General features: G+C 40.1%; 1 protein-coding gene across 1 annotated transcript in view; it reads left to right on the plus strand.

Annotated features, from left to right (window-relative positions):
• Positions 1-27,535, plus strand: part of PEX7 (peroxisomal biogenesis factor 7) — a 59,862-nt gene that overhangs the window by 28,399 nt on the left and 3,928 nt on the right. Inside the window, exons 7-9 of the mRNA XM_060272716.1 lie at positions 919-1,032; positions 2,273-2,328; positions 18,480-18,579. Coding sequence (XP_060128699.1) covers positions 919-1,032; positions 2,273-2,328; positions 18,480-18,579 — 270 coding nt within the window. The remainder of the gene's footprint in view (positions 1-918; positions 1,033-2,272; positions 2,329-18,479; positions 18,580-27,535) is intronic.

The following is a 27,535-nucleotide window of genomic DNA, read 5'->3' on the forward strand; positions in this document are numbered from 1 at the left end:
CAGTGGCGGAGGAACAGAGGAACACAATCCCAGTGGGGTGCCATCTTGGCTGCCCCCCCCCCCGTGCTGGGCGCCATGCCCCTGCGGGCGGCGGGCCACACCATGCCCCCGGGATGCACGCCAGCCACACACACGCCTGCCCTCCGCCCCCCGCCAGAGCTTGAAGCTCCGCCACTGGGACAGATTTCATTGGGAGAGACATAAGCACTTGCTTAACTCTTAGATTAAAATTGCTGTCCCGTTATTAATTGCCACTATCAATATTAGTTTACAAAAAAGGAATATTTAACTTCTCCATTGTTATCCTTAATTTGCTACTTGTTTAATTCATGACCCTATGAGAGAACCAAAAGAACACCATTGTCTTAGATCAGGGTGTGAGGAACCTTTTTTGGCCCAGCGGACCAGATCTATATCTCCCCCACACTGCAGGCCAACTTTGACAACTGGGCAACTTTGACAACTTGTCAATCATATGATGTTGCAATGTCATCACTGCTCTAGTATTTAAAACATTCTTCTCAATCACATATACTGTCTGTCAACTCTAGATTGATACCAGTATTTGTCTGAGGCTATACTCAACACATTTTCATGGAAGTCCCACTGATTAGTATTAGTATTGTTAATTTCTGCCCCAGCTAACATTGTGCCCAACTGAATCTTGGTTTATCTTGTTCTGTGACATTATATTGCTTTTATTTGATCTATTTCCCCCTTTTTGTATAAGACCTTGGTGTAGTAAATTGTAAGCCTCTAAGAATTCTGCAATATAAAAAAAATGAACTCGATAGGGCTTACCATACTTCTGAAGAGACATTATAGGATTGTGCTGTTAACAACTGTTCTTTAAATTTAGCATTTGAAAGCTACACACATATATTTACTAACCCATTCTTCATTTTATTAAATTACCAGAACTTGCTGGTATCAGGTGCTGTTGACTGCAGTTTGAAAGGCTGGGATTTGAGGAACATCCTACAGCCAGTATTCAAGCTCTTTGGGCATACATATGCTATAAGAAGAGTCAAAGTAAGTTTTTTAAAAAATATATTATTAGATTTCTAGTTTGCTGTACATATATCACTAACATAGGCAGTCTATGTAGTTGAGTTAATGAATGCACAGACACCCCTTAAACATTTGTTTAGGAATCACTTTTATGATTAAAATCTGGCAGTAACCTAGCTCCATTTTTGTACCTAGTTCACTGGGGAGCACATTCTATAGACAGGGCACCTTGGCCCAGAAGGTCTTCTCTGAATCTGCTGTTCAGAAGAAAAACCACACCACTCCCATTGGGCTTGCTGACCCTTTGGGTATTCCTAAGTAACTCTTTGGACCAAAGTCACTTCAGTAGGTGATTGTGCAAAGAAGTCGCTGTGCAAGTACCTTGCTTCCATCTTGTGGAAAAAGTGTACTTTTTTGTTGATACTTTCAGATAGTATGTTGAAGTGGTGGCTATGATGAAATATGGAACTTATTTCAGATATCTATTGTAAGTTCTTGCTACTTGTTTAAAACAAGAGAGAGAGAAATGAAAGGATATTAGGACTATAAACTTTGCTGGGTGGCGGTAGTGAGGAGAATGGAAATGGTTATTTTTCACCATTGACGTGCTTGAAAATGATGAGTTAAAATTTTAATTGTGTGAGAGCCAGAAATGAGGTTGACAGAGTTTGGCTCTTGGCTGCTATCTTTGCCGCAGCCTTTGTTTCATCCCCACTGTGTCTGCCAAGGACTATAATAATATATCTACTCTCCCTTATGGGTGAAATTATGAGACTCTTGTGCTGTTGCCAGATTTCAAGCTTGAATCCAGTTTTCTTAATAATAGTAATTAAATTAGAAGAGGGTATTGGAAGAAAATATGGCCTTGTAGTAGCAGTGTAGCATCTCTCTCTCTCTCAAATGTTCTGTGAAATGATGCAGAGTGGGAAAAGGATACTGTTGCTGAATTGGGATGAGTATTTAAACACTTTGACCATCCATAGGTTGAGAACTCATGCTCATTCTGCAGCCCAAGGGAAAATGTAATAGCCACCTTGGGTGACTGTCATGTAAGGGATTATAAATGGAGCTGAGAGCTTAATTTATGGTAGGGCTGTTGGGTGCTTCTATAATAAAATAGAAGCTGGCAACTTTAAAGCAGTCTTTGTACTGAGTAATATGCTTTATAATGACCCTTTACAAAATTCTATTCTTAGTTAACTTATATCTCTCTCTCCTATATTTGTGCTGTTAATATATATATATCTTTATCTCTTTGTAGTTTTCACCGTTTCATGCTACTATATTAGCTTCCTGTTCCTATGATTTTACTGTGAGGTACTGTAATTTTAAAATTATTTTTATTTTTGTTGTTGTTGTTGTTGTCATATATACAAAATGTCTTGCAGTTTGTGAATCATGTGCTATTTTTTGCTGCTAGTCTGGGGAAACAGAATTTCTAGGGGAAGGTGCTATATTCTGTGTCTTTGGGCTTGAAAAGGTGTTGTGGGAGATAATTTGATTATAACTATGGCAATGAGAGAAAATTGGGTTCCAGGATAAGGTTTTATACTTCTGTTGCAGAAACTGGAAATGTTACCTTGCCATCCAGTTATATACTGACAGCATTACAGTTTCTCTCTTAATCCACTTTAATCAGCTTGATGCCTTTTGAGTTTGACAGATGGTTTTATAATTTGCCCTCTCTGTATCCTGGCATCTTTATGCCTTTATATTTTGATCTGTAAACTGCATATGTCATACCCAAATAATGGAATGACAAAGCAGATACAGATATTCTTTGCAGTCACTGTACATATGTACAGAGAGAGTCTGCAGGGTATGACATGAATCCTGCTCTTATGGGTAATATGAAAGGCGCTTCTACGTGGAGGCTTTTGTAACTGACTGTCATGTTCAGTCAGTGCACCTGCCACTTACAATTCATACAGGGACTTTGCCAATGCCTATAGCAATTGCTGCTAAATCAGCATGGGTAACAAACCCAGCCACCAACACTGTAGTAGCTGGTACTTTTTTGTGAAGTATTTCTTTCCCCTGTTCTTCATGTTTATAGTGCTCTTCTTCCATCTGGAAGCTTCTCGGGCCTAGTTTTTACCAGCAAGTGAAGTGGGAGGCATGTGTCTCCTCTGTATCACTTTAGTTTATTTCACTTCTTCATATTGTCTCCCACAAAAAAACAAAATAGAGCATGATAAGAGTGCATGCTTTGTTTGGAAAAGGCCTGTACTTTACATCTACAAGGTAGGACTGGGACTTCATAGCATTAGTGCAGAGGGTTCCAAACTAGTCCCCTCAATGATCTTCTGGCTTTCTAAGCATATGAATGTATATATTTTTCAGGGGAGCCTGCACCTGTAGCCTGAAGCAGTACCACTTAGACACAGGTTTACCATCTCATCAGTTATTTTTTGAAGGCTAGGTTTAAGAGGAGAAATGCATTTGTTACACTTGTAGACAGTGTTTTCTAATTGGGGAACACAAGTACTTGTTTATAGGTTTAGACTTGCAAATTTATATTTTCAAGTGCTAGCTAAAAATGTGTGGCTTCTTGCTGTTTAAAGACTGATTTGGCTTTTGGGGGGGGGGATTGGCCATCTGCCATGACAGATGCTCTTGATGAAATAGCTGTTTCAGCTAACCGGTATCCTGGACAATGTGGTGGCTTTTTTCATACATGGAACATACCAGAAATAACTTAGTTAGAACTCTTTGAATAGCAACATAAATATTTGTTATTATTAAATTGTTTGTGAGAGATAACTTAATCTGTTTCTTCTCATTTTGTAAGATAACCTTCTGTCTCCCCACCCCACCCCTTTTTGGTACTAATACCAGCATTGTGTTGTTGATAATGTTGGATTTCTTTGTAGATTTTTTAGAACATGTTTCAGAACTGAGCATATCAGTGTTTTACAATTTGATGAGTAGTGAATTAGTAGTGATACTAAGAAACGGACCCATAGTACTTTAAAAATAAAATAAAATAAGTGTTTTAGCTCCACCAATAATGAAGACATAGTGATCTCCCAATGCCTTTACTATGCCTGCCCTTGTGCTTTGAACAGAAGCTTGATAAAGTAGGGGAGGATTTTCATGGAATGATGGGCAAATGAGGCTTTCCCCATCACTTGAATTTCTACATGTCAAGTTATTATAGATCCAGAGGCAGAACCCATACCAAAGTTGGCAATCAGAAATTACCATTTAGGACTGCCATAGACATCCATATGTAAAGAGCAGCATTTGATTCTCTAAATCACATCAAAGACTCAGATACCATGCAAAGTTATAGGTACACAGGAGTATTTACCTGAAAATGGTACTAAAGCTAAAGAACAAATGTTATCTAAATCCATTTAAATATCTATAATTCAAAAAGAGAGGTAAGTTCTTGGGGAGTTGAAGACAGTATCTTTCTATAATGAATTTGAATAAATTATAGCCAAGAATTTTTTTTTTGTGTGTGTGTGTGTGTGTTAATGTAGATAGGAAAACAGTAAATTCATTCTGTGGAACATATACTTGCCTCAGCATAAATGCTTTACCTGGTGAGATTTGCCAAGCTAGGAAGCGACTACTGCACAGGAGGGAACATTCTCCTTCCCAGGTCACTGGCATATGTCCAGCTAAGTCTGGCATTTGCCAGCTCATTCAAGCAGCATTTCCCTGCAAGCTCATTAGGAACGAACATCTAGTTGGACATACTAGGCATCAAGAGTAAGTATAAAACTGGATGGTTAATGCCCCTCTCCCAGTTTGCACATAATGGCAAGCCATGTTCTGAAAGAAATGTTTGTTCTTGGCTTACCGTATGTGGCGTGCTTTGAATAAACAAAGCGTAAACACTGGCTTGCAGCTGCTCTGTGATTCGCTTCCCAGCTCCGGAAAGGGAGCAGCAAAAGTGGACCCAGCTGAGCAGTGTGCACCAGCTATGCCACTCATTCACAGTAAGCTGCCGTTTCTTTCTCACCTTACACGTGAGTTAGAGTCTAGACCACTGACTGAAGCTAGTTGGTGGTGTTTGCCTACATACTGGGTACGTGCACATTTCACAGTTGAGAACAGATGACATGACTAAGAACGGAAGAAGACTCCTGCCTGTAGTTCCAGCATCCTTTTCTCACAGTGGCCAACCAGTTGCTTATGGGAAGCCCAGAAGCAGGACAGGGATGCAGCAGCATTCTCCCTGTTCTTGTTTCCCGGTCACCGGTATTCAGTATCTGATATCCAGCAGTTTAACCACTCCATTTCGTAAAAACTTCCCCCCTAAACAGATGGTGAGCTCTTTAAAAGAAACAGTGCTTTCATCAGGAGGTTTGGTGCAGTGTCATACCCTCCCTTTGACTGCAATTCCATTTTACTAGTTTCCCCCTCCCCTCCCCCAAAGTGCCATATCTCTTCTGTTCCAAATAGAATTACATTGCCATTACAATGACAATATAAAGTTATTAATTCTCTGTAGTTGTACGCAGATGCTTTCTATCGTAATGGCTATTACGGTTTGCAGTTTTACCTGGTATTGTTCTGCAAATAAAAAACACCCTATGAACATCCCAGATAGAGTCTGTAATGCATGCAATTAAAAAAAAACACACTATGACTGTTATGCAATGTAAGTGAAATGCCAAACTGCAGCATCTTGTAGGATCTGGCAGATGGCAAGATCTGCAATAACGTAATTGCTAGGTGAGGGATTCTGAAGAAGTCTGGTGCCTCTAGAAGATAATGGAAGATGCCATTTAAACTGTAAAACCATAAATCCACAAATGGAAAATTATGAAAAGGCAATCTTCCTTTAAAGACATTAATATAGAAGTTTCCCATAGACTCTCATTCCGCCAATATGTTTTCTTGGAAGATATAATGCAGCAAGTTTTCACAACTCTTAAAGCAGCATAGCCTGTGTTCACAATCCTAACCCTTTTGAGGTGGTTTTGCCTAAAGGCTTATTCATATTGATGGAGCATGTCAACATTTCCAATTGACCTGTGATTAAATATAAAAATAAGGCACTGATACTTCAGTGATAAAACAACATTTGTACAGTAACATCTTTCATGTACATAGTTCTTTTGAAGTAGATAATTGCATGTATTATTAAGATTTACATTTCCCCCCTTGCTTTTGCACCAAAGGCGCTCTGAGCAGCTTCCAGTAAAATGTAAACATACAAAATAAAAAAATAAAATAACAAAACCAATACATCTTCTTCTAATTTTTAAACTGTTGAAATGATAGACCTCATTAAAGTAATTAAAATCAATAAACTCCATGGCCCTAAAAGACTTTGTAACAAATAAAAGTTTTGAGTTATAGCGTAACGTGGTAATTGAATGGGTCACATTAGGGAGGGCATTCCAAAGTACTGGTGCCACTAGGGAAAAATAGCTCTCTGGCTGGTTTGATTACTGACATAATAACCTGTCATGGACTTGGCTGGATGCAGAGGAAGAGTGGGAGGCACCAGCTGGGGAGCCTCCAAGGGAACCCCCAGGGGAAGAAGGCTCAGAGCCAGGGGACTGATGGTGGGACAACAATGAGTGGTCAGAGGAAGAAGAGGCGGTAGACATGGAGGAGGTGGTGTTGGAAGCTGAAGAAATAAGAAGAGCAGGTGAGGAAAGGGAAGTACCTCCCTTGGCTTCTTTGGAAGGAAGGTTGGAATATAAATTGAATAAATAAAAAGTATTTCCTGAGGTATGCTAACTGCTTAGGTTCCAGAACTGCATAGAGAATACTGTAGTTACTTTTCAAAACACTTTAATGTTAATCTGTGTAGTCCCATGCATCATTATACAAGGGTCATGTAATGTTCATTCTGCAAATCCTTTAGTGTTTCATGTTTCGGAACTCAATGCCTATAGACATACTCTACTGTTCTAGGTAGAAACAGGCTGAACACAGTTTTATTTCTGCAAGCTTACCCAGGCATATAATTTAGTTATCTATATTTAGAGTTTGGTGATTAAGAAGACTGTAAATCTTTCTAAATAAAGACTTTTGAACCTCAGATTAGCATTTGATTAGGTCCAGTCTACAACAGTGCCTCATCACTACAAAACACTTAATCAGTACACCCTTGAGCCCAGGCAATAGCACCCATCCATGGTGTGGGGTATCCTGGTTTGCTGCTCCCCAATGGGAACTTTTTGAGCAGCTCCTCCTAGCTACAGGAAGCAAGAAGCCCATATAATTTCTGGACCACCACCCTGGAATTTGTGGTGGCTGGGGACATGCTTGTACAGCAAGACAATGTTGTGGATTGGATCCCAAAACTTACATAAAGAGTTGACTCTTTTTTCTATAGAAATTATACCCTGTGAAGATTGTTTACAAAACAATAGCAGGGAAAGCAAGATGTGCATGGATTTCATAGGAAATAACCATGAGCAGGAGTAAAGTGGCATTTACATTCTGATGGCATTTAGCTCAGGAAGTCACTTTTGTTCAAGATAATCTTGTAGTGGAATTAATCTTCATGGTTTTGGCAAATGTTTATAGATTTGGGACACATGTCTTGCACATAAATGGGGAAGGGACTTTAAAATCAAACTTTGGGGACAGGTACTTTATCTCTTATCTTGACAATACCTTTCAGTATATTAAGCAGTATATTATGTTTTCTTCTAATTCTTACGAACATTTGTTCTTTAGCCTTAGTACCATTTTCAGGTAAATACCTCTGCGTGCATATAACTTTGCATGGCCTTTGATGTGATTTTTTTTTTTGTATTAATCTAATTTAATCTAACATCTAGAGGCAAGGATCATTGATTGCAATCAGTTAATTAAAATTGACTATAGATATTTAATTAGGAGCCAAAATAAGATAGCATTATTTATGATGCTGTGATAAAACTTGTAAGATTTCTACACCAGAGAGAACTGCCCTAGTGTGATCTATAATTGTATGATGGTTCATCTATGATTGAAAGCTTGTGTTGCTGATAGTGCTCATACACTACATTTTTCAGGTCATGACTTCTAGAAAAATGATTTTGTTAACAACCGTGCAATGAAGTGCCTCACATTCCCTGTGATTGGGAATGCTAAGAAATGTACTGTATTGTTCTTGCAAAGTACTTTGATTTAATTTTAATTTTGTTGCTGGTTCCTTTTTTATAATTCACATTCAGCAGCAGTTCTCAGCCATTTTTCACGGACCACATGATCATTGCTGGAGATCTCAGGAGATCTCTTAATAAACTTTTTGTTATTCAGTGCCATCATCACCATCGTCAAAACAATGAAAATCATAGTCCCTAGGCTAGTATGTGGAAATACATACATTTAGATAAAACACATATTTAAATACAATTTTGTGAGGTTTTATTTGAAAAGGTTGCAGATTAATGTGAAAATGGGGTAGAATGGCTTTATAAAAGAACACAAGAAAAATAGAATCACAGGCTTGTAGAGCTGGAAGAGACCATGAGGGTCATTTAATCCAAATTCCTGTAATGCAGGAATATTTTTGCTCAACATGGGGCTTAAACCCACAACCCTGAGATTCAGTCTCATGCTCTACCAATTAAGCTATTTTGATTGATCCATAAATCCCAGCCTAGGCCAGTTGTTTGCCTGTTTGACATATCTGGTCCTAATCAAAACACCACTGTCTCCATTGTCAGAGCCAAGTACAGATATTCTCAGCTGTTCCCCAGTCTATCTTCCACCTGAATGAAGCCCACAGACCATAGTTTGAGAACCTCTACAATAGACAGTTCTAATTCAGAAGCAAGACTTTTATCTGTGTAGCTTGTTAGCACAGACTTTAAGCTTATTCATGTTTACCTATCTATTGCTGCCTCAGTTTATTCAGTCCTTATCAGATCAGCCATGCTATGGCACAAAAGTATATGTAGAAGACTTCCTATCTATAATTTATGTAATGAACCAACACTGTTAACTCTTGAAATGCTTAATCTTTTGTTCATTCCCTATACCTGAAATTTCTTTACTGGATGCAGCTAAAGGGGTAAAGCTTTGCCAGCAATCTCTCTTCTCTTTCACCCCGTAGTTATGTGTGCCAATAGTCTGAGTGCATAGTAAAACCAGCAGCATTACTCTTCCAGTCTGCTGAGTCAAGCGGTCTGCCTCGTATCAATTACTTAATTTTATTTATAGCTAAAATATGCATCTTGCATAATACTGCACAAAACATAAGCGATGTTTTTATGTGATTTTGTTTTAGAGTACAATGCCAGTTAATAATAATCAGAGCTTTGCTTGCTTTGTCTGCTACAAAATCAATGGGAATGAAGACCTGTATTGGGAAACGCTGGTGAGGAGGGGCCTTTAGGGGATGGAGAATCATTGCCAAATAGCCACAACATAAATGAGGGTAACCTAGTATGTTGATTACATTGAATACAATCCTTCTCCTTCTTCAAAATAATAAATGCCTAGTGTTTTCTCGTAATTTCTATCAAATATTGCCTCCATGTTTTTCCCTATACAGTGGTACTTCGGTTTAAGAACAGTCCTGTTTAAGAACAATTCGGTTTATGAACTCCGCAAAACCGGAAGTAGTGTCCCGGTTTGAGAACTTTACCTCGGTCTGAGAACAAAATCTGAATGGTGGAAGGGCACCGGCAGCGGGAGGCCTCATTAGGGAAAGCGTGCTTCAGTTTAAGAACGGACTTCCGGAACGGATTACGTTGGTATACTGAGGTACCACTGTATCAAAGTGAGAGAGACTTGCATTGCGATCTTATTCATGCCTACTCAGAAGTAAACCTCATTGAGTTCAGTGGGACTTACTCGCAGGCAGAAGTGGGTCGAGCCACTGCTGTTTACTGGGAGGCAGAGGGCAAGGGAATGGGAATATCAGCAGGGTTCAGGCTCTCCCACTGGTGCACTTGCACTGTGCTGACCTCCCTGCTTCCACCCCGCACTTAGACGTGGTGTATGACAGTGATCTCAATGCTGGCAAGCTAGCATTGTGGTCCTGCCCCATCAGGCAAGCCACGTCTGCTCCCAGGTGCATGCATATAGGATTTCAATCTTATTTAAACAAAAGCTGAATACTGTATTGAGAGAGGAACCCTACATGCCTTCTTTTGGCTGCATGCTACAGCTCTTGGAGAATACAACAGACCTAGTCAAATATGTAGTATCAACAGAACATGAAGATAAAGCAATATCTTTGTTTTAGTTGTGAAAAAGATAATCTTATGGTTTCTGTTTTCATATAGAGTAGACTTGCAATCTGGGTTTATCTTAATGTATTTTGCTTCCCAGATACTCTTGAGTATTTGCTGCTTGACATTTTATTGCTGAACTTGTCCTGCTGTTAAAGAAGCAATATTTAGTTTATATGCCACATACCTTGAAATAAGAAGCATAGACCTTTGCATGAAATGCCGTATTTTGCCATAAGCACATCTTCACGTCAAAATATATTCCTCAGCCTTATTAGGGGTTAAAGATCAGGATTGAAGGGGTGAATCCTAGTTTTATTGTAATCTCTTGAAAGTAATAAATGGCTTTCTAAATTGTGAGCAAAGAAATATTGATGGCATTAAAGTATTATGTGTGATTCACTTCCCCTCATATAGACATTTGAGAAGAAAATCTGGTTGATTTCAAACGCTTCTAAATAGATCTAATTCACAGGCAAGCAACTATATCCAGAGACCCTTTATAAATGGAATGGTGAAATTCAGCCCACAATAACTTTTATTTGAATTTATATAAATGATCTGAACATACATATATTTGGGTCTTCCCCAATTTAATTGTATAAAAATTCCACTTTCACTTCCAGATTTTTGGTATTCGGCTTCCGAATCATTTGGCAGCCGAGATGTTCGAAAACCAAGGTTTGACTGTATAGATAAATAAGAATTCCATGTGCACATCTTGGAAACTTTGCAAGCATGTGTGCTTGGAGATCCCTTCCAGAACACCCAAGTAATGTCACCTTCCTCTGTTCCTTCAAAACCCACCTCTTCCAGAGGGGTTTGAGTTTGGTGTAACCACACAGTTCTCCAACCTTACTGAAATGAAACCTAAATGCTTGCAAAAGTTGTTGTTGTAGTAGTAGTAGTAGTAGTAGTAGTATTTGTACTCCATCTATCTGACTGGATTACTCAAGCTACTCTGGGTGGCTTCCAACAGATATAAAAACATAATAAAACATCAAAAACATCCCTATACAACGCTGCCTTCAGGTGTCTTCTAAAATTTGTATAATTATTTAACTCCTTGACATCTGATAGGAGGGCATTCCACAGAAAAGCCACCGCTGCCAAGAAGGCCCCCCTCTGTCTGATCCTTGTAACTTCACTTCTCGCAGAGAAGGCCTTGGGAACTGGACCTCAGTGTCCATACTGAAAGATGGGGATGGAGATGCTCCTTCAGGTATATGCTCATATCCATATCTTGGTTCCTATTCCTTGACTAAAATTAGATAGTAAATTCAGCATAAATATCTGACTTTTTGTAGGTTACCTATAGACAACCAGATATCCTGATGGCCGTATATAAGTAACATGTCTGCACTATATAAAGTACAAAATGCTGCAGTATATCCTCATCCTCTAACATTAAGGGCTCCTGTTCAGGGTTCCAGCTAACCATGCCTCCCTCTAGGATGCTAAAACTGTTAACCCAGCTTTTATCTTGGGTTTTAATAGGTTTAATAGGTTTTATTGGTAACCATATATGTAATGTATTTTTGTTAGTGTTTGTCCTTCTGATGCTATGGCCTGTCGGCTACACAAATAAATTTTGATTTGGTTTTGATGCTAAAACTGTCAGGTGTTGAAGTAGGACAATATATTACCCCACAAATGGTATTCAACATTTTGTGGTTTCTGGAATTTTAGCTTGTTGGGTTGGGGGTGGGCAGGCATTGTTTTGTAATTCTATATACCTGAAGGTTCACCAAGGTATGCAGATACCTATCCCCATTGTTTCTCAGTGGCTTTGTTTTACTCCAATCCAATAAGCATCCAACCACTTGAGTTCATCGTTAAAGGGAATTATATTAATAACAACTCTAGACCATGGCAAATGTGTCAAGATTCTGCCCCCTGCTCAAGCATTTTGGATGTATTTTAAGAAACCAGGAGAGGTTATCTTCTGTTGAAACTTTAGGTAAGCAGAGTTTGGAATATAGTGATTAAAACAACTTGAGTTTACAGGTCATTTCACAAACTAGTAGTACTGGTTTATTTTGATGGAACAATGAATACTACAAAAAGCATTTGACAGTATGATTGATTTATGTATGTGACACAGGCATGCATCAATAAATGTATTCTTATTTCTGGCCCAATACCAGCTTAGTAGCTTTTTTCTGATTTATCTGTTTACACATCTTAGACTTCCTATGTGTGCTAATTACAACCAAATACTCCTCCTTTTTTGAATGAAGCAAAAAACTACAAAACTTTTTAAAAAACAGTTTCCAGTTAAAGCTATAGTTTCCTACTATGTACACACTCCCATATCCTCTACATTCAGTGGTCTCCCACCACTAGTTTGGAAATATCAATCATGTATGTAGTTTCTTAAGAAATACTGCATTTTGATGCATTTCCCCCCAAATCCCACTTTGATCCACATTGGTAGAAAGAATGTGATTGTTTCTTAGTAAGACAAGCAATCACTTGTAGCAGGCAGCATTGATTTCTAATATTTATACTTATGATACTACCGTACCTGTGCAAGAATCATGCACAGTTAACATTTTGACTTAGTATAGTGGTTTTGGGAATTCCATAGGTTCCGGTAGTTGACTGGCTACATTTCTTTCTGTACTTGGAAGATAAAGGTTATGTGTAGCTCAGATTTGGGAAACTGTAGGAGTTACTAAACTGTTTTTATGAGGAATTGGCTCTCCACTTTTGTATATATAGAATATCTAGTCATCTGTGGAAATGAAATAACAGTTACAGTGAATGGCCACTAATATACTATAGAACAGTACAGCCCAGAACATTCTTCATACTGACTGCACTTATCAAGGGGGGAAATGCTTCTTCCTTAAACCCTGTTCTTTGATATTCAATTAAAATTTGACAGGGGGAGAGTGTTATATAAATGGGGCTAGTTCTGAACTTTCAGTAACACCTGAAATAACCTTTCTTCGGGAAAGTGGATGAAAGTTCTTTATACAAGTTATGAAGTGTAAATAGGCAGCTGGTAACACATTCAAACAGATTCTTATTTGGGACATGTAGATACTGTAGCACCATGAATCTTAATTCCATAGTAGTCCATGGAAGATTATATGCATTCTTTGAGTATTCAAGAACCTAATTAACCATCCCAGTTGTCTAGTGCTTTTGACTTTGCTTTCTCAAGCTGGGATATTTTCAAATATGGTATGCATATTTGTTTCTCTGGAGGGAGAATAATTTGCTATAGAAGTATATTTCCTTCACATGGGAATAGTCAGATATGGGCAACAACCACTTTATGTGTGTTCAAAGCACGTGCAATTGTGCACGTGCACATTACCATGAACCCGGAAGTGGCAGGGAAAGGGGGTGGGGCTTGTAGACACTCCTCCATCATGCATAATGACCTGGAACTCAACCCCCTCACAAATCAGGGGTTGCCTGTAATGTCACAATGTGCCTCTGTCTCAAGAAAATATAGGTCTGTACAAATGTAAGGACCACCCGTACAGCATAGTTTGGGGAGCGTAGAACCAAAGAAATCCCCTCAGATTGATTATCAGCTGTCATGGAACTTTGTTGTTCTATCTCCTTAAAAAGGTAAAGGACCCCTGACAGTTAAGTCCAGTCGCGAACAACTCGGGGGTCGTGGTGCTCATCTCGCTTTACTGGCTGAGGGAGCCGACGTTTGTCCCCAGACAGTTTTTCTGGGTCATGTGGCCAGCATGACTAAGCCGCTTCTGGCGAAACCAGAGCGAAACATGCCGTTTACCTTGCCACCAGAGCAGTACCTATTTATCTACTTGCACAGTGCGCTTACAAACTGCTAGGTTGGCAGGAACTGGGACCGAGCAACGGGAGCACACCCCGTCGCGGGTATTTGAACCGCCGACCTTCCGATCGGCAAGCCCAAGAGGCTCAGCGGTTTAGACCACAGCGCCACCCACGTCTCCTTACTAAATCACAATAACTTTGCCCCAAACCAAACTCTTCTGCACAAGAGTCTTGTTGGATCACACCAAAGGTCCATCAAATTTGGCAACAGGAACGGGTGCGCCACTGCTCCTCAGTACTGCAGGCTAGTTCAGAGGGCACAAGGCAGCTCTGTCTCCCAGCACTTCAGTGTGACTCCCCGTACCCTTCAGCATATGCCACCTAAGGTGGCTGCCTCACTGTGCCTAAGTAGGACCAGTCTTGTTTGTAAAAGTCTTACTTTGTCCCTTCCCTTCCTCTCCTTTTTTCTAAACTAAAGGTAAAGGGACCCCTGACCATTAGGTCCAGTCGTAGACGACTCTGGGGTTGCGGCACTCATCTTGCTTTACAGGCCGAGGGAGCCGGCGTACAGCTTCCGGGTCATGTGGCCAGCATGACTAAGCCGCTTCTGGTGAACCAGAGCAGCGCACAGAAACACCATTTTCTAAACTAAAGAGCCCCAAATGTTGTACCTTTCATCACTGGAGCATTTCCTGCTCTCATGTTGTTTTATTCACCCTTTTCTGCAGCTTTTCTAGCCTTGCAATATCTTGTTGAGAATTGGTGGCCAGAATATGTATGTATGTATGTATGTATGTATGTATGTATGTATGTATGTATGTATGTATAAAGGCTTGCTGATACTGACAGTTTTATTTTTGACTGCTTTATTAATATGTTTAAATAGGTTTTAAAGGTTAGGCTCAAATGCGTTGGTTTTTTTTCTATTTTAAATTTATCTTTTCCAGTTATCCAATAAGATAAATGTGTGATGTCATGGGTAAATGTAAGGATGTTGATCTTCATATGCGTTTGCTCTTTGGAAATGAGCATGTTGGAAAATAACCTCTCATTCTCCTGTTCCTCTAGTACTAGGAGAAGCGAAAGAGGGCTGTTGTCATAGTACATCCATTGTGTAGCCACCATTCTGGTCAGGTGATTTGCAAAGAAATTAAATGAAGATAGATTAAGCAAACTCATTCAGTTGCCTCTAGTGTTTACAGTGTGCCTAAACCACCCATGAATTGTGTTTTGCATAGTTTGGTCTTTTCTCCCTTTCTTGGTAACCACTCTAGTGGCAAAACCAGCTGTGTACATTATGAATTGCACATTGTTCTTCTTTTGTAAGCATAGCATACATATATGTTGAGAGAGAAGGGGCCCTTGGGAGAAAAAAGAAGAGACAAAATTGGTTGTAGTAGAAATCTATTGACTGTAGTGGGTGAAGTAAGGGCAAACATATCTCAGTGAAAATAGCGAAGAATTATATTTAGTGCACACTAGTTATTCGGTACTGTAGAAGGCCGTGTGTGTGTGTGTGTGTGTGTGTGTGTGTGTGTGTGTGTGTTGCAACTGGATGCGGTAAATAAACAAACACCGGATGTGATACTAGATGGAGGTTTCACTTTAAACAAAAGCCCTTATGGATGCAAAGAAATAATTGGAAGGGTAATGCCTGGTAAGATCTCAGAAGCTGTGCCACAGATGGGTTCCTGAATCAAAGGTCGGAATTTGTATTCTTTGGCTTTGGAGGGAAGGAAAGGCTTGATTTATGTGCTGCATGATTCCAAATTCCCTACCAGCAGTTTGGTTGGCATGAGAGTAGTAACACTGCACCATGCAAGTAAGCTTTAGTTACTTGATAGCAGTAGCAAATAGCCCTTAACTTTAAGTGGGAATGTCAGGGACAGATTACTGGTTAGATTCTACAGTATTTATTGCCAGGTGTGGGAAGGGAAAAAAAACACAATTCCAAAGGGGGGTTGTTCTTTGTTTAAGTAGAAGGATGTTACTCATTTAGTACTAGTTACAGGTAGGTAGCCATGTTGGTCTGCCGTAGTCAAAACAAAATAAAAAAATTCCTTCCAGCAGCACTTTAGAGACCAACTAAGTTTGTTATTGGTATGAGCTTTCATGCGAATGCACACTTCTTCAGATACACACTCATTTAGTAGTATAGCATAACTATTCCTGTTTTATATGGACCTCAAGGGAACGTCAGAAGTAGAGGGGTGACCCTGAAAGTATATATTTGTCCTTTCTGCTACAGTCTGCAATACTGTAGTGCTTTCTGGCTGCTGCACTTATGATTGTCATGTGAAGGAAATGCAAGAGATAACAGTACACCTATCATCCATGTGATCTTTTCCTTTGTTGCTTCCACTTTTATCATCCCTCCAGTAGTGATGTTTGGAACTAAGTGTTAATCCTTCCACCTCAATCCAAGTTGAAATACAGTGGTACCTCTACTTATGAATTTAATGCGTTCCGAACGCACATTCGTAAGTTCCTGAATCAAAGGTCAGTAACTAGAAAGGCTGGACTTCAGTGCCCTTCCTAATTCCTTGTCCTGCCCACAAGAATAGAAAAATATGCAGCATAGTTAAAATTAGGAACAAAGTGTGCACAAAGATGTCTGATTTATGGAATGTCTTTCATTTATGGAATCAGAATTGTCACTCTATATCTTATTTTTTAAGCACAAGGATATACCAGCAGCTCAGTACATAAGGCTGGGGTAGGGAGGCTCAAGGTCCTGGATGACTGCTCCCATCATCCCTGATCATTGGCCATGCTGGCTGATGGGAACTGTGGTCCAACAACATCTGAAGCAGACTTTTTCAACCTGGTGGTCTCCAGATGTTGTGGAACTACAACTCCCATAATGTCTGATAATTGACCATGCTAGCCAGAACTGATAGGAGTTGTAGTCCAAAACATTTGGAGGGTACCAGGCTAGGGAAGGGCCCCTAACTTAAAGGAATGATTTGGCCTACATTTAACTTATCTTATGGCTCAAACCAGGTAACAAAATGTTAAGTAATCAAAAAGAAGCCTGAATTTTGAGTACACATTCCAGAATGTAAATGAGAAATGTTTAGTCTGGTGACTTCTGTTTCAGTGTATCTGAAGAAGTGTGCATGCACACGAAAGCTCATACCTATGACAAACTTAGTTGGTCTCTAAGGTGCTACTGGAAGGATTTTATTTTATTTTATTACTACGTCAGACCAACACGGCTACCTACCTGAAATGAGAAATGTTTAAGCAGTTGAATTGTCACATAACTTTGAGAATTGTTGATCTTTTGAGTAGTATCTACTTTACCTTATACACATACAGGCATGACTGTTATAAAAAATTAGAAAATAAATTAGTTGTTTCAGTTTTATTGTTGGCTATAAATATACTTTAAACACTGGCTGCCCCACATATGTGTGTGTGTGTGTGTGTGTGTGTGTGTGTGTGAGAGAGAGAGAGAGAGAGAGAGAGAGAGAGAGAGAGAGAGAGAGAACATAATAGTTTATGTTTAGTTACTATTTTGTTAATATATTCTAGATTATAAATGGTTTATTAATGTTTTGTTAATCACATAAGACGATATGCTGTAATTGTGATGTTTAGCTTATTTTTTGCTAGTAGTATTTATAGATTGTAATTATTTTACTGATGATTCTTTAATATATTATTTCTGCTGTACTTGTGATATTATGTTCTGTTATTGTTATTTATTGCTTTGAGATTCATTTGTATGGAAAGCAGCATAGAAATTCAATTAACTATCCAATCACTGAAGATCCTAGTTAACAAGAAGGCAAGTTTAGACCTTGAAGTTTCCATGTCAAAAAACAGCAAACAGAAGGTGGGATGGGGTATGTGAGGATATGTAGTCCCTCCCAACGGCCTTACTAAGCATCATAAAGAGTATTCTCTGCCCTGCTGCCTGCTGCCTGTGTAAACAGGTTTAAGATATTAAGAATGCAGCAAGCACCTAGGACACATCTGAAAATTCCACATCTGCCTGGTATTCTTGTGTGAATTATGCAGAGCATCAAGTTTCAGACCATTGATTAAACATAGCTAAACGATGAATCAAATATTTCTGACGTAGAAAGTCCCCAGTTGCATCCTTGATATCTTCCTTAAAAAAAAAAAAGAAAAATCAGGTGTGAGACTGTGAAAGGCTTATTGGCCCTGAGTCTGTAGAAGTAGATAGTTCCAGTCTAGATGTCCCAGTTATCTGACAGTAGAAGACAGAGACAGTTCATATGTTATAAAGCTTTACTTACAGTTTAATAAAGAAACTTCAGTTTACTGTTTTGCAGTTTATCCCAATGGGAGATCATCATGCCAGCTCTGGATCTAAATCTCCATACTGGGCTGAAGGAGATGTAGCCTTAATGAAGTACTTATTTATGCAGATGAGTCAAAAGACTTGTGGCAATAGGATTAATTGCATTTCTAAAGTGGATGGGTTTGTTTTTTAAAAGCATTTGGCAGCTTCAAGCACATTAGCAGTCCAGCATTACATTTTTTAAAATGGCCTTTCAATTACCATAATTACAATATTGTTTCCATCTATAGATTCTGGGATTTCTCCAAGCCTGATCCACTGCTTGAAACTGTGGAGCACCATACAGAGTTTACTTGTGGCCTGGATTTAAGCTTGCATCACCCAAGTCAGGTAAGAGAAAAGAGAGTGTCTCCTTCTTATGAAGATGCTAGCATCAACTGTAGTTTATATAAATTAATCCTCACTTATAAGGGCAATAGAAATAATTCTCTCTGACTAGAGTCTGAGTGGTAGGTTATCAAAATCACAGCTTTCTGCCCTAAGCACTGGGTGTACCTGTTCTACCTCTGAACACTCAGAATGTGTGAACATGTGTATTGGCCCCAAGTCATGTAACTTGCAGACATTATGCTTACACATGGAATACACACAAGTCCCGGTTACCAAACACAGTGCTTTCCCAGGAAATCCTCCCTTAGGTGAGCTGATGGTTTCCATTATTTCCTATGGGAACATTTCTGATTTGTGATCTCTCTCCCATGGTTTCTTCCTAAAATGGCTGCAGCCAGCCAGCGAAGCACAAACAAGTAAGGAGGTGGGCAAACTCTGGCTGTTAGGTTATCTGAATCAACTGTGCATGTAGCGAGGTTTGGGTAAAGATAAGTGAATTTTAAAATAACAAGCAGGCGGATAGTGGGACCTGCTTGGCATTTCCTTGGCGAGGACGTCATCTGAACAAATCCAATATTAGTATATGGATAGTGTAGAGTTAATTATTTATTTTCTCTAACAGCTGGGAAAGTTGGAAGGGATTATTATTTCTCTGGCATCTAATCAAAAGCCATACTCATCAAACTTATCCCAGTGTCCCTAGGCAGAATCAGCATGAACCCATTGGTCTTCGGGGAAATGGTGGGTTTTTAAAAATATATATATATAAGCATTCCCTTTTGGAAGGGTCCACAAGAGAATCCAGTTGTCCCATCTTGCACTGCAGCAATCCATCACTAGCAGTGACTTAGTAGGAAAAAAAGTAACAAACCAAGTACAGTCGTACCTTGGTTGTCGATCGGAATCCGTTCTGGAAGTCCTTTTGACTTCCGAAAACGTTCGACAACCAAGGCATGGCTTCCGATCGGCTGCAGGAGCTTCCTGCATGCAATCGGAAGCTGCATAAGCCCTGTCGGACATTCGGGTTCCAAAGAATGTTCGCAAACACTCACTACCGGATTTGCGGCGTTTGGGAGCTGTCAGGGGGCCTGATATGGCTACTCTAGAGTAACGACTCCAGCATGGTCTTTTTAGGCTTTTATTAAGTGCTGATTATTTACAGTGTTCAGAGCGGTAAATATGCATCCTTATGGTGAGGTGTCAGAACCTCCGAATGGCGATTGGCGCGTTTTCTTCCAGCACAGAAGCTTTGGGAGACCCAACCTCTTCCCCCTACGTTTGCATCGCAATTCGGGAGTTGGGGGGATTGGCCTTCCCCCCGGGCCCCCCACTTCCTGTCCCACCTGGTGCATGGGCTCCGCAACCTTGCCTGAGCCTCGGACCCCACTTCCTGACTCTCCGCTAGAGGCAGAGCTCTCCCTACTCTCTCCAGCGCTTGGGGATGGGCTGGAACTTAAGATGGGAGGGACTTCCCTGTATCCCTTGTCCCTCACAGGAGCCAAAACATTTCAGTTGCTGGGCGTTCGGAATCCAAGGTACGACTGTAAAAGCAGCTTATTTTATTAAACCACATTTTGTATATATCTCACCTTTCAGGATATAAAACCTTCCAAGGCAGCCTATAAGTAACATCAAGTTATATATTTAAAAAATGCATCAGGATCCTTCCCACAAGGCAGTTTATGGTACATCACGCTTTGGGGAGAAAGGCAAGGGGTCACCTGGAGCGGGCCCTGAAATAACGTTTCCTGCCTCTCTCCTGGAATCCTTCCAACAGGGCTGTTAATGGTAGATGACCCTGCTTGAGGCAGTGTGTGTGTGTCCAGGTAGAGTAGGCCCTGAGGTGGTCTTTGCCTGTCTCCCTCTCTATCCTGGAACCCTTGCCACCCTTTTAGGAATTGCATTTTCCCCTCCATTTTTGTGTGGAGACATCATTTTAAAATTTGTATAGCATAAATAGTACCCATTTAAATAAAACGGATGAACTCCCCTGCTCTTGCTTCAGCGACCAAATTCATCTTTTCTCAGCTGAATATGTTACTTTGAAGATACAATGGAATGAGGGAATGTTTCTTCGCTTATCATAAAGGGGTTGAGAGGATGGTATTTTAAGACTGCTAATGTAATAAGCCTGAATAACATTCAACCCCAAAGTAAGGGAAATAAATGTAAGTCCTGGAAACTCTTTCTTTAATTCTGCACCTAGTTTTCATCAGGCCTTCTCATATGCTGCTGAGATAATTGGCTACCATACCTAAATGAATGCTTTCTGTTGAGCAAGGTTTTTTTTTCTATAGCTGTTGTCTGCCTGAAAGCAGGACTCGCTGTTTGAAGGGGTGCACACAGGGATATTCTCTTGTAAAAGTTCTGTGAAGTATGAACCATGATTCGGTTTTCTAAATTGCAGTTTTTAAATTTATTTCAAAAGCAGCTCTAGTAAAAAGAACATACATACAGTATATTCTACCTCTGCACTGAAGAACAAGACACATGCAAATACGCAAGTGTTACATTCTGCAAAATATATTGCCGAGAGCATCTCCGAGATTAAAATTAAATTCCAGGTTTGGACCCCCTAGAGTAATAAATTTATCCCTACAGCGGCAAAACATTGATTTTAATGGTGCAGGTTTGCAGGGGCCATAAACAGCTACTAACTTTCCTAGAGGTTGAAGAGCCACTTACATTTTAAAAAAGTTATTGTTAAGTGGTATATAAATCTTAATAAATAAATAGATAAATAAAACATTGATGGGTAAATAAAGTAGCCCTATTTTACTGGCAAGACCAGTTACAACAGCTGCTGCTCTTTCTGCATCTCACGAGGAAACCACCTGCACACCTCTGTTGCCGTGTTAGTAGCTCTAGATGTTGAACAAAGCTGTTAAACTGAAGCAAGAGTTATTTCTACGTGGGTATTAAATATGCCATAATTTAAATGTGCAGGAGTTTTCTTTGTTGCCTGTACCAAGCACCTCCAGTCATTCTATAGTATTCATTTACTTCACCATTAATTTATTGTGCGGTGCACAGCACCTTTTCGTACATGAATGAATCTGTTGAACCACTGACAGTTGCAACCATGAAGACTGTTATATTTAGAATTGGAGACATGAATGCAAAATATGCAAGCTTGGGCTGCAATGTGCTGATAGAGAGACAAGGAAGCATATATACACTTAGATGGGCCTTTGTCAGTAAAACAGCCATCATGCTATTTTTGTGAACTGGTAATTGAAGCTTTCAAAAATTCTGAATGATTCCTGCCAGAACTTCTAATAATAATGTTGATATTGGCCTACAACATTCTTTCCAAGGATTTATTTCTCTTCAGGATAATAATGTTAAGTTTTATGTCATTAAAAATTGTTCGTCTTAATTTTCCCCATTGCCCAAATCTATTTGTTCACGAATAAATACAGTCCTATACATGTCTACTCAGAATGAAGCTCCATTGAGTTGAAAGGGACTTAACACCCAGTTACCATAAATGAGAATAGGGTTGCAGCTGGGAAGAGAAATCTCCTAAGTTTAGGAAGCCAGTGGAATGTACGCAGTCTTAAGTTAAAGCCAGCACAAGCTACACCTGTTCCACACTCTTTTTTGTTGCTGGATGAGCCTGGTAGAAGGAAAACAACCCTTTAAAACAGAGTTTGACTTATACCACCCTTTTTGCTAGTGTGAGTTCCACCAGATTGCCCAATGACATGACTGAGCTGGAAGAGGTTTGGAATAGTTTCTCTCCTTGCTCCACCATGCCCCCAGAATGGTGACTTATGCTGATGTATGTTCTGCCTTCTTCAGTTCCACCAGCTGAGCTCCAACTGAACCATCATTGCCCCAGCTGAGCTGCGTTGAGGTTATGTCACTATGCCAGCATAGCCCTGTTTCAGCCAGGACAGCCCAAGGTCTGACTAATCCAAACTTGCTTATCCTGCTGGAGCTTGGATTTGGATTGCACTGTAAGTGTTTCCTGACCCACAGTCTCCAGTTCTTGGTACAAGTATATCAGCTATTCTTGTAGGATATTTTTCCTCTCTCCTTAAGCAATGAGAAGATAGTGTGTCATTCAGGTAATTTCAAAAGGCTGGACAGATTAGCTTAGGCATCAGAAAAGGACTGAGCAGCAAAATAAGACTGTAATGATAAATGGCTGATTGGAGACCTGTCAGAAAAGTAAATCAGCTGGCCAGTCAGTAAAAACTAGTGCTAATTAATGAATGGCAACTGGCTTCTACACTGTTGGTAGGAAATGGTGTAGCAAAGAGAGAATTTTTTAAAAAATGGGATGACTTTCACTTCAGTAAACTGAATTTTGAAGTTTGTCAACCAACATTTATTCAGAATTTGTATTCTTTGGCTTTGGGGGGGAGGAAAGGCTTGATTTATGTGCTGCATGATTCCAAATTCCCTACCAGCAGTTTGGTTGGCATGAGAGTAGTAACACTGCACCATGCAAGTAAGCTTTAGTTACTTGATAGCAGTAGCAAATAGCCCTTAACTTTAAGTGGGAATGTCAGGGACAGATTACTGGTTAGATTCTACAGTATTTATTGCCAGGTGTGGGAAGGGGGGAAAAACACAATTCCAAAGGGGGGTTGTTCTTTGTTTAAGTAGAAGGATGTTACTCATTTAGTACTAGTTACAGGTAGGTAGCCATGTTGGTCTGCCGTAGTCAAAACAAAATAAAAAAATTCCTTCCAGCAGCACTTTAGAGACCAACTAAGTTTGTTATTGGTATGAGCTTTCATGCGCATGCACACTTCTTCAGATACACACTCATTTAGTAGTATAGCATAACTATTCCTGTTTTATATGGACCTCAAGGGAACGTCAGAAGTAGAGGGGTGACCCTGAAAGTATATATTTGTCCTTTCTGCTACAGTCTGCAATACTGTAGTGCTTTCTGGCTGCTGCACTTATGATTGTCATGTGAAGGAAATGCAAGAGATAACAGTACACCTATCATCCATGTGATCTTTTCCTTTGTTGCTTCCACTTTTATCATCCCTCCAGTAGTGATGTTTGGAACTAAGTGTTAATCCTTCCACCTCAATCCAAGTTGAAATACAGTGGTACCTCTACTTACGAATTTAATGAGTTCCGAACGCACATTCGTAAGTCGAAAAAAATTGTAAGTCGAATCCCATAGGAATGCATTGGGAGAAAAATTCGTAAGTAGAAGCAACCCTATCTAAAAATTTGTAAGTAGAAAAAATCCTATCTAAAACGCATCCAAGATGGCGGACGGAGCTCCATTCGTAAGTAGAAACATTCGTAAGTAGAGCTTTCGTAAGTAGAGGTACCACTGTACTCTCTGCAGATCCTTGACTCAGATTACTAAAGGTAAAGGGACCCTTGACCATTAGGTCCAGTTGCAGATGACTCTGGGGTTGCAGCGCTCATCTCGCTTTACTGGCCAAGGGAGCCGGCGTATAGTTTCTGGGTCATGTGGCCAGCATGACTAAGCCGCTTCTGGCGAACCAGAGCAGTGCATGGAAACGCTGTTTACCTTCCTGCCGGAGCGGTCCCTATTTAACTACTTGCACTTTGACATGCTTTCGAACTGCTACGTTGGCAGGAGCTGGGACCGAGCAACGGGAGCTCACCCCGTTGCGGGGATTCGAACCACCGACCTTCTGATCGGCAAGCCCTAGGCTCTGTGGTTTAACCCACAGCGCCCCGCGTCCCTTATATAGCCAAAATGCAGCCACAAAGAGCAGCAGACTTTGGAAACCCCCAAGGTTTGCAGAAGTACAAAGAAAAAGCAAATAAAGGAGCAAAACAATCCCAAAGTAGCCTAGTGAATACTGAGCATACTCAGTGGGCCTAGAACAGGGATCCCCAAACTAAGGCCCGGGGGCCGGATGCGGCCCAATCGCCTTCTAAATCCGGCCCATGGACGGTCCAGGAATCAGCATGTTTTTACATGAGTAGAATGTGTCCTTCTATTTAAAATGCATCTCTGGGTTATTTGTGGGGCCTGCCTGGTGTTTTTACATGAGTAGAATGTGTGCTTTTATTTAAAATGCATCTCTGGGTTATTTGTGGGGCATAGGAATTCATTCATTCCCGCCCCCCAAAAAATATAGTCTGGCCCCCCACAAGGTCTGAGGGACAGTGGACCGGCCCCATGCTGAAAAAGTTTGCTGACCCCTTGATTAGAAGATGGCATCTGGCCAGACAGAGCCATGAAGAGATATGCTACACATTGCAACGTTTTCTTGCTGGTACATTTAAATTGCCACTCTTTCTGAAAGATACGTAGAAGCAACTACTAAGGGCTTGCAATTCTGCATGTTTTATTGTAGACTGTGGCAATCTTAACATGCCATACACAACTGAAATAAGAAACAAGTATATTGTACCCTGGTATTGATATCTATGTGCAAAAAGTATTACGAAGAAGTACTCCTGAGACAAAACCAATGACAAAAGGCAGCTGTCCCTTGTATAGTTCTCAAAGGAAAAGTAATTAGTAGAACTATGTGGGATTACGGCATAATAGAGGATTCCTTAGGAGTGGGGAGAGTCTCTAAAAAGTCTAACTTCTTTTAGTAATATTGATTTTTTTAAATTCCCAGAATAATTAATCACAGGGAAAAATAATTTACTACAATTCTGTTTGTTTATAATATTATAATCAATTACAATTTTCCTTAATGAGCCTGTGACTAGTACTTAGTTAATTTATGGTAATTCATTGAGCAAATGAAGAACCATTAATTTCCTGAGTCAATTAGCTCTAATCCTTAATCAGTTCTTACCTTTAATACTTGGTATTACGGATAAACTCTTAATACTGCAATTCAGAATTTATCGTAATTAATTCACACAACCGTTTTCTTAATCATCATCTTCATTCTGACTGCTCTGTTTAATCAGTTTCATTCTCCTTTCATGAAGGGCTAAAGAGCCATAGCGACCCTTTCCTTGCTCAGGTAAAAATTATTTAAAGGTCTTCTCTGTGGTCCAACTAAAGTTAGTCATGAGCAAGATCCATTCTCAATGAAAGATCACCTCCAGGAAGGATGGTGCAACCAAAGATTCCCTGTGATTGGCAAAACCTAGCCAGTTAGGAGCATAAGTCCACATTAATTCATATACAAGTGGAAGTTTCATAACAATCCACACCTATTCTACTTTCAGCCGTGTCTTCCATTCTTTGGCTCTTGGCCCATTGTGTGCCTGCACACTTTGATTGTGCCACTTGCATAAAAGGTTTCTGCCTCTTCTGCATCATATTGGGTGGGCCATCTGTTTGGGCTAGACTAGTGTCACGTGTTGCTTTAGCTTGGGTGGTACCAGCTCCTAAATCACTCGTGTGCAGTGTGGACACTACCTGAGAAACCACGGTTTGCACTTCAGCACATCTGTGCTCATACTGGGTTACCTTCATCAACTTACAACCATAACAATATGGATGAGCTATAACAGAGGTCTCCAAACTTACCTGGCCTTGGGCCGGTGCCTCAAGCGCCGATCGTGCGGCAGGCCGGAGGGCGCACCCATACACGTGTGCACACACAATTTCCAGCACACTTCCAGGTTGCCAGAGCGTCAGAAATAGCTTGTGCACATGCGCCAGCATCATTTCCAACGCACCTCCGGGTCGCCGGAACACCAGAAATAACTTGTGCGCATATGCATGGGCCTCCTCCGACCCGGAAATGATGCTTGTGCATGCACACAAGCTATTTCCGATGCTCCGGAGACCAGGAAGTGGGCAGCCACGCCGATAAGAGCGGACAGCGGCGGGGGTCTCCAGAGGCTGGATAAATTAGTCTTGTGGGCCGTATCCGGCCCCCGGGCCGTAGTATTGGGACCCTAAGCTATAACCAGAACTTGTGCAAATGGATGATATGTTTATGGTTTCCAGTCCTGAGCTTTAGGAGTTCAGTAGGTTTCAAATCTTAAAATGCAAATACTGATCAAACATTCATGAGCCGTTAATTGTAATTTTCCCTTTGTGCCTTCTTAAGTGATACAGCGCCAAGCAACAAGCTTTCTCTTCTCAATCCCATGTGTTGCTCCTTTTATAGCATAAAGATTTTTAATGACGTAAAACTGTGCTCCCTCTTGAGGACTGGTTTCTGTCTGTCAGCCTTCCAAGAGCACACAATTATTTATCAGAATGATTTCCTATTGACATTGTTTGCTCTCATTGCTTAGCTACCCTTAAGTTTTCCCTTAAGTCAGAAACAAGAGTTGGACTGAATTGTACAAATTGCTTCTCTGAAGTCTAAATTTTGCAAAAATCCTGTTTGCTCTCCCTATGTTTTGATGAAATTATTGTCACTGTATTTACGTTCAGGAGCTACTGCATGATGCTAATTAAGTTGATCACAGGTGGGAATTCCCCAAGGATTTTGCAGATGGTGTTTTATGTATTGTTTCCTCTTGGCAATTGAACATGCCAGAAGAGACTTATTTGCTTGCTCGTTTCTGAATATGATGCTTGCAAAACGGCGGGGGGGGGGGGGAGAGTCAGTGAGTGACAAAGCTGTCATTTTAAATGGAGAGTAAAAAATCATGAATGATGGGGAGCCATTTGTTCCATATACAGTACAGATAATCTTTTTCATAAAAACTCTGCTCCCCAAATAAGCAATTCTTCTTTCTTTCACAATTGGAACATATAGCAACATAATTTATGACTACAGCTTTTGTGGTTTAAACTGCTATCTGCAATACATTACAGATTGTAAACTGTTTTGAGGGTTGTCGTTTTTTAACAAGCAGTGTATAAATTTGATGAAGCAAATAAAAATATTTTTATTTGTGTTTTAAATTGTTTTAATGTCATTTTAATGCACATTTTACATTGCGTTGAGGAGCAAGGGTCAGCTATCATGTTGAAATGATGGGTAGATAAATAAAGGTGACACACACATATATATATATATATAGCATATGGTGATATTCAACTAAATAATTGTGCTAAGACAAGGGTTAG

The sequence above is a fragment of the Zootoca vivipara genome, chromosome 3, assembly GCF_963506605.1.
Source record: "Zootoca vivipara chromosome 3, rZooViv1.1, whole genome shotgun sequence".
Classification (NCBI taxonomy): Eukaryota; Metazoa; Chordata; class Lepidosauria; order Squamata; family Lacertidae; genus Zootoca; species Zootoca vivipara.